The sequence below is a fragment of the Balaenoptera borealis genome, assembly GCF_965194805.1.
Source record: "Balaenoptera borealis genome assembly, chromosome: 4".
NCBI lineage: Eukaryota > Metazoa > Chordata > Mammalia > Artiodactyla > Balaenopteridae > Balaenoptera > Balaenoptera borealis.
This window is the reverse complement of record NC_138861.1, coordinates 44,006,370-44,017,866: the sequence shown is the minus strand read 5'-3', so window position 1 is coordinate 44,017,866 and position 11,497 is coordinate 44,006,370. Positions and strand designations below refer to the sequence as shown.

The 11,497-nt window shown below is 48.3% G+C and overlaps 1 protein-coding gene across 1 annotated transcript; it reads left to right on the top strand.

Annotated features, from left to right (window-relative positions):
* Positions 1–1,855: 1,855 nt before the first annotated feature.
* SFRP2 (secreted frizzled related protein 2) lies at positions 1,856–10,253 on the top strand. The gene is made up of 3 exons (XM_082391875.1): positions 1,856–2,626; positions 4,998–5,078; positions 9,071–10,253. The coding sequence occupies exons 1-3, from the start codon at positions 2,128–2,130 to the stop codon at positions 9,373–9,375; spliced, it is 885 nt and encodes a 294-aa protein (XP_082248001.1). The 5' UTR covers positions 1,856–2,127; the 3' UTR covers positions 9,376–10,253.
* The last annotated feature ends 1,244 nt before the right edge of the window (positions 10,254–11,497 follow it).

The window sequence follows — 11,497 nt, the reverse complement described above, 5'->3', positions numbered from 1 at the left end:
TGATTAGCTGCTTGGTTCGGTGTGCTTCCGTTTTATTTGAGGTTTATTTTCAAAGTAGTTTGTACTGGGGAGCGGGGCTTTTAGGCATCTCAGTGCTTTAGTTAGACACGAAAAGACCCAGGACCCATTCGGCGGAAGAGCGGCCTTTTGCTGCCGCCCCCGGCCCTTCTCCTGCAGAGCACCAGCGTCAAAGGAGACAAGACGCAAGCTGGGGTTTTAAGGACCTAGATTATTGGGTCAGAATCAAAAGATACCCTCCTTCCAGGTGGCGATTTTCCTGGTGGGTTCACGGCCAGGATGGGGTAAGAGAAAACACTAAGTGGGCTTTCGCCATCCCACGTTAACCCCCTCCTCTAAGCAGTGGGACCACAAAGCTAGCTGGGCGACTTGGGCCTGGGGGGCCGCCAAGGCCAAAGCATCTTCCGGAAGGAAGGAAATAGAGACGCTGCGGACGGAGCCCACTGATGGCTCTAAGTGACCGGGAAGTGATAACAATGCGCCCACCTTCCATATGAAAGAACCTTGGAGCCTCGCTCTCCGGGGATTCTCTCTTTGGAGCTGCACCGCCAACCTGCGGGGAGGGGTGGGGGGGTTGGCTGAGAGGGAGGAGACGATCAGCTACAAGGGGAAACTCGGGGCGATTAGAAGAAAGGAGCCCCCCCACATACACACACACCTTCCTCCTGCTTACACCCTAGTGCCGGTTTACAGCTGTGAACTTACAGTTTGGAGTCCTCCAGGGCACGAGATCCCCAGCTCCGCGAGCGCACAGGCCCTCTGCCTGTTCGCCTCCGTACACCCGGTGCCCGCCGGCATATGTAGCATGAAGAAGCCGTCTCTGCCCAGGCTTCGTGGATGTCTAAGCAGGGCTTCTTCCTCTGCCCCCACCCCTTCCCAGCCTGCCCACCTGGGGCACTTTCTACCAGTCCCTTGTGCCGGGCACCAGCCTTTCCAAACCGTGCCCTGAGGGCACACACCCCTCAGCGCCCGCCGCCAGGGCCAGAGTGGGTTAGGGCGCGTGGTGCCTTCGAGCCTTGAGTCAACCCATTCCTTTAGGCAGGGAGGGCAGGTCTCTTCTCCCAAACCGGGAAATGGTGGGCAGTCGTGTGTGATTCTGACGAAACTCTGTAGAGGCGCTTCCACAATGGCCAAATTTTCTAGACTTACCCCAGCAAAATAACACCCCCAAGGTTTTATTGATATTTCCTTTTTCATGTAAAAGTTTTGCTCATACGACTCTACTTATGTAAATTCTGATATTTGGAAGGGCAGGCGGGAGCCACCGTACGGGCTGGGCCAGGCTGGGAACCGTGGCTGGGGGTCCGAGAGGAGAGCAACCAGGCCGAGACGGCCTCGGGCGGTCAGGTCCCGGGCGCGGGCCAGGGGCACAAAGGGCCGGCCTGCTGCTGGCTCGCGACTGCCCGGAACGCAGTTCCGCCCCGCAGCCCCGGGGCCCGAGCAGAAACTTCGTGCTGGGGTCAAGCAAACCCACGCCCGGGCCTCGCGGGGTCGGAGTGCGTTCCCTCAGGGACCTGGCGACGAGGCCGCTGGTCACGTCCCCCTGTCTCCCGCAGCCCGTGCTCCGCACGCTCACTGTTGGGGCGCAGCTGCCAGGCTGGTCTATTTGTTTGTTTGTTGTTTACAGCAGTCCTAGAGCGCGCGCTTGGCAGCATCCTCGGGGGCGGGGGGAACGGGGGTCGGTGGGGCGCAGCCAGAATTTCCTTCCAGGGAGCGCGTGAGGGGCATTCTCAACGGAAAACCAGACCCAGAGAGTAGTGACCAACCCTCCTCGGATTACTCTCCACTGGCTCCTCCCTCGCTCCCCCCCACCTCCAGATTTGCATAAAAAAGGCCAAGAAAACGCTGGCCGGGCCCCAGGAGTGGCTCACTCTGCTCCCCCGGGTCGGAGCCCCCTGGAGCTGCGCGCGGACTTACTGCGCGGAGCCGAACGCAGAGCCCCTCGCCGCCGCAGTCCGCGCGCCCGGCGTCCCGGCGTTCCCACCGCCCGCTTCCCAGGCCCCGAGCCGCGCCGAGCGCAACGAGCGGGCCGGGAAGAGCTCCGGCCCCTGCCGCCTCGCGCTTCCCCGCCTTGGCTCCCTCCGCCCCACCGGGGGTCGCGCGCCCACGATGCCGCAGGGTCCCGGCTCGCTGCTGCTGCTCGTCCTCGCCTCGCACTGCTGCTTGGGCTCCGCGCGCGGGCTCTTCTTCGGCCAGCCCGACTTCTCCTACAAGCGCAGCAACTGCAAGCCCATCCCGGCCAACCTGCAGCTGTGCCACGGCATAGAGTACCAGAACATGCGGCTGCCCAACCTGCTGGGCCACGAGACCATGAAGGAGGTGCTGGAGCAGGCGGGCGCCTGGATCCCGCTGGTCATGAAGCAGTGCCACCCGGACACCAAGAAGTTCCTGTGCTCGCTCTTCGCCCCCGTCTGCCTCGATGACCTGGACGAAACCATCCAGCCGTGCCACTCGCTCTGCGTGCAGGTGAAGGACCGCTGCGCTCCGGTCATGTCCGCCTTCGGCTTCCCCTGGCCCGACATGCTTGAGTGCGACCGTTTCCCCCAGGACAACGACCTCTGCATCCCCCTCGCTAGCAGCGACCACCTCCTGCCGGCCACCGAGGAAGGTAAGCCCTCCTCCTTATTACACACCCCCCCACCAGCTCCGCTAAGACTTTCCGGGGGTGTTCTCGCGGCCCCCGCCCCCCATCCCGATGCTTCCCCGCCGGGGGTGCCAGTCCCGGGCAGGGCAGACGCTCTCCTTGCCCTGGTGTGTCATCGTGACAAATCCGAGATACCCCCCCCCCCAAACACACACCGAAGTCTCTCATTCCCTTCCCGAGTTATACCAGTTGCTCTTTCTAAGCGACAGTTTAGAAGGGGGGTGGGGGGAGAAAACGTAGAACTGAAAGAGATCTTTCCCGTGTAGATATATGTACAATTCTTTTTGAAGATGCTAGTACGGGGGCCGCAACTGAGAGTGTTGGAAGTGGTCCTGCTAGGAGGAGTTGGCGGTGAGCACCCTGGCCAGAGCACGCTGGCCTCAGCCTCACGCAGCACGTTCTTACCACTGGGCAGGAGGATTCTAGGCACAGGGACATTCCCTACAGGCACGATCGCCAAAATGTGCAAACAGATAGTCTTTTAAGGCACTCTCTGTTCTTTGCCGATTTAGGCTTTGAAAATAAAAAGCAGGACTGGCTCATGCGTGTTGAAAACTGAGCATTGGTTGTAACTGCTCAGAGGTCCAAGAAAGAGGGCACAAAGGGAATCTCCAGGAATCATTTTTCTATCACTAATCAGCTTTTATCTTAGGAGTGGTTTTAATTAACTGGAGAAAATCGTGCAAAAGAGAGTTTCCCAAGTTTTTTAGAAAATAGAGGGGGAGTTCCTGTGCAGAAACCATCAAAGCAATGAAAACCTCATGGGCTCTTGATAGTCTTCCTGAAAGGAAAACATATACAATGTGTCTGAGCTGATTTAGGTCCCCCCGGGATGGAAAGGGGGCTTCCTAATCCCTTTCAGGGCTCCACCAGCATCTCCCTTTCCATCTCTAATTGTTTTCCTACAGCCATCATTAGTTAAAGAAAATGCAAAGTTGCTTAGCAATCTTTCCTGGCAGGCACCGTGAGTTTGCAATCATCTTATTGGTTAGATTTATAATTTATTGCAAATGTTTGGCATATTTCAAACATTTGTCCAACATATACCACAGACCAACCAACACAGGTTAGTAACATTTTATATACACTCCTAGAGCTCCTAATTGGAAAAGTTTCATTTTGTTTGAGACAGGGGAGTTAAGGGCAGTTTTATGTGTGTTGCTTTTGTTTTTATTTTTCACAGTCCCACAAACATTATATACTACATTTCTCCAAAAAGTCATTTCCCCCTTCAAAATAAAAGTTTACGTGTTTCAAAATCTGCTCTGCGCTTTTTCTTATTTGATAAATAACTTCTAAAATGAGTCATATAGTTCTTTTTTCCCTGCGAAAAAGCAATTTCATATTAATGAAATTTCACCTAAATTTCAAAGACAGCATTAGTACATTTATAAGTGGGAGAAAATGAATGTTTTCTTTTTTCCCTTTTCCCAAGGAATCAGACTCTTTTAGAAGAGCCTTCAGCAGGCTCTCTCATGATTGTGCTAGTGCACTTTCCTGAGTTTGGTCAGATTTCAACTGGCTTCAGGAGAAGCTTTGGGTTTTTGTTTGTTTGGGTTTTGTTGTTGCTGTTGTTTTGTCTGTTTGTTTTTGAGAGTTTGAAACAGGCAAAGAGAGGCAAGAAGAATCTGCACCAGGGATGAAGATAACAGTGAAATAAATGCTGCTTAACTCAAGCACAAACTTGGCAGAAAGTACGAGGTGATACAGAACCATTTAGAGCAGGCTATAGTCATTAGCAAGGTGTGCTACCAAGGGGGAAGAACCCAGACGTGAGCCTTACAATGCTAGCCACCCCGCCCTGTCCAGACCTGAAAATATCTTGAAATGACTCCCCCAAGAGACAAGTCAGCTGAAGAGCCCAGCAGAGGCCAGGCTGCACCAGTGACCTGCAGCTGAGAAAGACGATCTTCTGGCCGTAGTTTGTGGTTGCTAGTTTTCCAAAATTCCTTAAGGGTCCTTTGGTGCTTTCTCCTCAGAGAGGCTTTGGGACTAACTTTTTCAGAGACCGAGTTTGTCCCAGGAGTGGGAGGAAGAGTGAAAAGCTGCAGCCTGTCTCAGTTACCTGCGGCTGCACCTGCACACTCCACCAGGGCGCCCTTTGCTTGGGGAGTCATCATACATGAAACACAGCACGTGGGTATTTTTGCCTGTCCGAAAGATGGGAGGCATGGGAGACTGTCTTAGGAATGAGTGGTTCTTCTTTTATAAATGAGGCAGAAGCTGGGGTCTTCCAGGACAATTGCTACTCTTGCCTGAATAAGCCCCTGAGTTGTTTACAAATGCCACCTGCTGTTTCATTTTAAGCAGACTTACTAACTTTTCATGTTTCTAGCTCCAAAGGTATGTGAAGCCTGCAAAAATAAAAACGAAGATGACAATGACATAATGGAAACTCTTTGTAAAAATGATTTTGGTAAGTAATACACCACCAACAACAAAAGTTTTATTGCCCAGTACAACTGAAAGGTACAATTCATTAAGATGTTACTAGATAAAGTTTGGGTGACATATCATCACAGCTCATCTTTCCTTGAGCTAATCATCTGTGTTATCCTAGTTTCCTCCCTATGTAACTATCTTGTATCGAGTTGTATCTTTTTAGGTGAGAGTCATTGCTCTGTTAAGCAATAATCAAATAATGAGAATTGTTCACATTATGAATTTCCGATGGCACATTTTTCATTTCACTATGGCTTTTTCTTGCCAACAAGCATAATCTTGGACCATGTTCTCTTTTAGTCACTTAACATGTGTCCCAGGGATGGGAACATGTAAATATTAGCCTCAACAAAACAGATTCAAGGCATGAAGTTGGCCAAAAATTGAAATTTACTCCAGTGCCAAACAGAAATATTTTTACGTTATTCATAACCCATGATGCTCTGCTTCCCATGTTCCACCATCAGTGAGTATATCCAAGGTACTGGTTAATAATATGTCAGGGAGAGTTTCCTTAAATTTAAAAAGAACAAACAATAAAGCTAGGAGTTTACTTTGGCAAGATACATGCAAGGTGCCATGATGACAAGGTTCTGGAGCACAGTAAATAATGTGCGAGGTATGTTACCCAAGTTCCATGGCGTGTGGGTCACTCACTCCCCTTAAGAAAGAACTATAAGAGGAAGGAGGGTTGGAGACTGTCCACCCAGAGCTCCAGCAGCACCTCGTCTGTGTCCTCAGGCCTCCAAGGGGAGCAGAGGAGCCAGCTAGACACAGGATCAGTGCTGTGTTGGGGGAGGAGTTGGGGATGGCCAGGAACTTTGCCCAGATACCTGAGACATTCGTGTTTTCCTCCCATTCCAAGAGCAGGCACTTTTGGGTGTGTTTGAGGGGTTGGTATTTAAAAGTATTTATTCAGGCAGAAGGTTGAATTTACTGGTAAACAGATGTGGTCCCTGTTCTAGCAAACAATAACAGACTGTAACAGATCTGTATGAACACTTCTACATACTCAATTAAGTCCTGGAGACAGAGAAATCACTCCAGCGCCCACTGTGGAGGACTGCCCTCCCACCCTCTCCTTACAATTTACCAGCCCAGAAATCTCAGACCTGGCCAGGTCCCTGAAACTGGAAACAACCCAATCACTGCCCCTTACAACCCCAGGTGTCTTGCAGGAAGGGTCCTGGGCTTAACCTTAGCAGGTCCCGGGACAGCCGTAGCTATAGGAGAAGCTTCAAACAGCTGAGGAAGGGGAAAGGAAGGAGGTAACTCTGAGTCCTAGCCAGTCCTTCCCCTCAGTGAGAGCCACAGATGGATGATAGGGTTTCAAATGTCTATATTCTAATACATACAGCTCTCAGAGTAGGAGAGGGCCAGGCATGTTGGCAGCAGCAACCCTAAAGCTCCAGAGCCTTGCCCAAAACACGGTTCTTAGCTTCCATGCTACAGGATTTGATTAAGGACAAAATTTTTAAATATAATTTTAATAAAGTTTATATAAAAATGTATATAAAATATCATTTTCTTCTGGCAAGTTATGGCCTTTGCACCAGATTTAGTATAGATCTCTCTCCTGACTTCCATGAAGAAGTTTAGTGGGGCTCCAAAAAAGTTGAAATTAAAGCACATGCGCACACACACACATTACCTGCTTGCTTTGTGGCTTACCTTACAGAAGACCTCCTTCCTAAGGATGCTGCATCAAGACCTGGGCCAAAGAAATGTTTGTGTCTGTGTGTGTGTGTGTGTGTGTGTGTTCAACGTTCTCTCTCCTTAGAGGAGAGAGCCTTTCAAAACAACATGGAAGTCATTACACTTAAGGTATCACACATGCAGATACCTCACAAGCTTTGTTTTCTATTTCTCCACATTCAATTTGTCCCAAAGGGGATAATGAACCTAAATTGTAGGGGGTGCGTGTTATACTGGTTTATAAGCGGTTCTCCACATCGCCTCTGTACTCTGGGGGAGTAATGAAAGGGTAGAAGGAACCAGGGTAGAAATCGGAATCATCCATGAAAGCATGACACTCTCTCCACTGCACTTGGAGTACAGGGAAGATGGAGAAGACTTCCTTATTACAGTGGGGAAAGTACTGGTGAAGAAAGAATAGCCCAGAACTGCCTGCCTCTGAATGCAGTCTATTGTTGGAGCAGACAGTATCAACACCCCTGCCTCCTACCATGTGTGGCATCCCCGTTCACATCTTCCAGGGCAGGAAAAGTTATCTGAGGACTTTGATTCCCTATATTTGGTCCCAGCTGAAAACCCAGGGAGGAAATGTCTGAAGTTCTCCCATGGTAAGCTCTTGCAAAGTTGGTTATTTCATAGCTAGAGAAAGATGAGTAATAAGTCTCCTCCCTTGTTAAAAGTGATGGTTCTTCTGATATTTGGAGCTCAAGAATGTCTAATTTGACCAGGAGAAATCTCACACATGCTCTGTCTGTGCTATGGATGAGACTCCCAGGTAACATTACAATCACTTCTCCCACCATATACCTTCCCCACTCCCAGCCCTTAGGCAGAGGCCATAGGAACATGTGACATTGCCATGTGGCTTATCTCATGATAAACCCTGAGAGCTCAGTACTACAGCCCAGATGCATATCAGACAAATAATGGTTGGCCAAGTCCCAGTATCCTTGATTTACCTAGTTGAGCCTCAGTCATTTCTTGGTTGACTAGAAAAGCCATGCTTAGTCAAATTCCCCTTCTGAGAGAGAAAGGAAGAAAGAGGAAGAAATTTCCAGAACAGTGATATACACAAAAAAACCTCTTCCTCTATTACTAATTTAAACAATGCATTAAACTCCATCAGAGTCAGGAAGTCACACCTGCATGTCATCTATATGGAACAATTGTTAATGTCACCAAGGGTCTGACGACACATTACAGTGGGCGTATTAATGCACCAACCAGGACAAGAAATTCGATACTATGCCTAAGAGATCACAGTGGTGTTACAGGAGGAGGTTTGGGGACCAGAGTTCTGAGAATTAGACTTTGCCAGGGCACAGCCTAACTGGGTGACCTCATGTTAAGTCACTAAACTTCTCTGGATTTCAGATTCTTTGTGTACCAAGAAGAGATTTTAACTGGATGATCCCTTCCAGCCTTAAAATTCTATCCTTTCCCTGCCTTCATGGAGTCTTGAAATTTAATTCCAGCATGTATGTTTGTAGGGTTGTCTTTCCCAAAGCATACTGTTCATGACTATAAAATGTGTCTTTTATCGTAAACCACTTACTTTTGGTCTTAGCATTCTAATGAGTCTACATATCCATCTTGGAAACAGTACATATATGATCTGTAAACGCCTTGGCCTCGGACAGGCAAATGATAGCATATGAGGATGAGGTCTTCAGAAAAACACTTTTACAGCTAAACATGTTGTGCTCTTAAAAAGAGTCTTGGCTATTTTTTCTCTGAGTTACTTTACCAAATCAAATGCAGCTGTAAGATCAATTCTCCTTCCCTGTAGTTTGTTCTTTAGAAAACAATGATTTCGTGATATAATTTCCTTACAGGTTTGTCCAAAAACCTCTCCGACGTAATAAATTGAGTTTAACGTTTACGGCCACAGAAGGATCGTGTTTCACCTAAGAGTCAGGCATTTCTTTTCATGCTGAAGTTTCCAATAGGGGAAGTCATTTGTCAAGGAGAGCACACACCACAGGCAGCCTACGTACAAGCACAAGAACACAAGGGCAAGGAAGAAAAGTCAATTGAGTCCCCGCAAAGAAAGTTTTTAAAGGATGGCTGGTTTGAAACAAAGTGCCTGACAAACCCTTTGAGGCTTTAGAAATGGAGCCACCTGCTGCCCTCAGCTCCCAACCCCCTACCCGCAGCCCCTGACTGTCCCATCAGCCCTGGGAAGCTCTTCTTCCCTCTCCCAAGCCGAGTCACAAATATGCAGTGGGATGTGTTCCCTCCTTATCACTCTGTCCTCTCTTGTCTTCGTAGCACTGAAAATAAAAGTGAAGGAGATCACCTACATCAACAGAGATACCAAAATCATCCTGGAGACCAAGAGCAAGACCATTTACAAGCTGAACGGTGTGTCCGAGAGGGACCTGAAGAAGTCGGTGCTGTGGCTCAAAGACAGCCTGCAGTGCACGTGCGAGGAGATGAATGACATCAATGCGCCCTACCTGGTCATGGGGCAGAAACTGGGCGGAGAGCTGGTCATCACCTCTGTGAAGCGGTGGCAGAAGGGGCAGAGAGAGTTCAAGCGCATCTCCCGCAGCATCCGCAAGCTGCAGTGCTAGTCCCGGGGCCACCACCCGGGCTCTGCTGACCCTTCCCACTTCTGCTGTGGGACCTCAGCACTCATTTCCCAAGCACAGTCCCTGCAGCTCCAGCCCCAGCCTGGAGCGGCTTCCCCTGTCTTTTGCACGTTTGCACCCCTGGCATTTTCTGAGTTATAAGGCCCCAGGAGGCCTCAGGAACAAATAGTTGTTTTCACATAAAGGAAAAACCCACCCAAATCTTGTAGAAATCTTCCAACTAATAAAATCACGAAGATTTTTATGAAGTTTTAAAATAGCTCACTGAAAAGCTAGTTTTGAATACGTGCAACTGTGACTTGGGTTTGATTTTTTTTGGTTGTTTGGTTTGGGTCAACCGATTTTCACTTTCTGCTGAGGTTGCCATAACGTGCAAATAGCTTTACTTTTCTCTGTGGCCCAAACTTTCACTTTTCTGTGTGGGTCCAAAACCCAGTTGAGATAAAGCTGGCTGTTATCTCAACTTCTCTCTCAGCTCCAGCCTGACACTCAGCACCTAAGTCTTACAACAATTCACCTGTCATTTTACATCCCTGTTGGGAACTTACAACTCTAGCATGTATTGCATTTTGCATTTCCAGGTAGAGTACTCCCATTTATAAAAACCACATTAACCACCGTAGCATGAGTTCTTCAAATAAAGGGCAAGACAGACTGATGTTATGATTGACCCGAGTACTTTAAGCTTTGTTTAAAACATTTTTTTACTTAATTTTGCAAATTAAACCATTGTAGCTTACCTGTAATATACATAGTAGTTGACCTGAAAAAGTTGTAAAAATACTGCTTTAACCAACACTGTAAATATTTCAGATAAACATTATATTCTTGTATATAAACTTTACCTCCTGCTTTACCAACTCCTGGTCTTGTGTCTTGTCTTCTTCTTGGGAGGAACTGGGAAGGGAGCTGAACAAGAGCTGTCACCTCCTTTGTCCTGAGGCCCAGCCTTCCCGCAGTTTGAAGTGCCCGTTTCCTCTGTGACTCAGAAAGTGCCTTTCCCCATACCACCCATCACCCGCTCCTGCCTCCCATCTCACTCAGCTTTTACCACTGCGGACCCTGCCGGGAGGCAGGGATGGGCAGGCTTTTGTCTGGTCTCAGCAGTCCCGCAGCAGCTCGTCGGGACACTAGTCTTAGCCTACGGTTCACAAGCTTGACAGTTGTGCTTTTCATTTCTGCAGATTTTTATAATGAAAAAGAATCACCATTGCAAAAATGTTCATTCTTTCCCCACTTCAACTCTAATGCTCAGCTAAACAACCATGATTTGAAGAGTAGCCATTGGAAGGCAGAGGGTAGGGAGGGGATGGTGAAAAAACAGCATGAAGGTGAGAAGGGCATCCATCCACAAAGCGTCCATCCAAACGCTTCGTTGTTCTATTTTAGGAGCCTCCAGAGAAATTCTATTAAACACATGAGGAAACAGGCTCAGAGGGGTTAGGCGGCGTGGACCCACTGCCACAAGGTAGAGTCAGAGCTAAAACTCAGGCCTTTCAGATGACAAATTCTATCTTCTATTTAATCCAGGATGGATTATAGGAACAGGGTGGCACTCATCTATTCAACAAATACTCATTGGGCATCTGCTGCATGCCTGGCCCTGTTCTAAGTGCTGTGGACATGTACATCAGTCCTTGTTCTCATGGCGTTTACATGAGAGGGTGAAAGAAAATAACCACAATTACAATTATATATTTACAACTGATAAGTTACATGAAGTATAAGGACAGGTAATACATGAGAGCAACAGAGTGTCCTCAGCAAATCCGAAATTTTTAGTGGTGTTCGTGTGAAGACTTTATCTGATAGCATTTTGTTGATTTAGTTTAAAAGTTTCCTGAACATACAGCCATGATCTCTCTACAGCGCTTCAAGCTCTTCTAGCTCCAAAAGTCAATAGAGCCCTTTGCCTACCTGAGCTGCACAATTCCTTTCATCTTTCTCTGGATTACCACCTGACTCTGCTTCTCACCGATTCCACAAACTCATGGCACGACCCTCTTCCTAAAAGGCACGCATGGACTGGAAGAGGGACACTCATGATCAAGGCCATTACTCATTGTAAACATTTGAAACAGGAAGCTAGGAACCCTGGAAAAGG

Bases quoted from the DNA above. Each gene is read 5' to 3' on its own strand.
- SFRP2 (XM_082391875.1), top strand. From the start codon at position 2,128: ATGCCGCAGGGTCCCGGCTCGCTGCTGCTGCTCGTCCTCGCCTCGCAC. The intron at 2,627-4,997 runs GTAAGCCCTCCT...TCATGTTTCTAG, and splicing joins CCTGCCGGCCACCGAGGAAG to CTCCAAAGGTATGTGAAGCC. The intron at 5,079-9,070 runs GTAAGTAATACA...TTGTCTTCGTAG, and splicing joins TCTTTGTAAAAATGATTTTG to CACTGAAAATAAAAGTGAAG.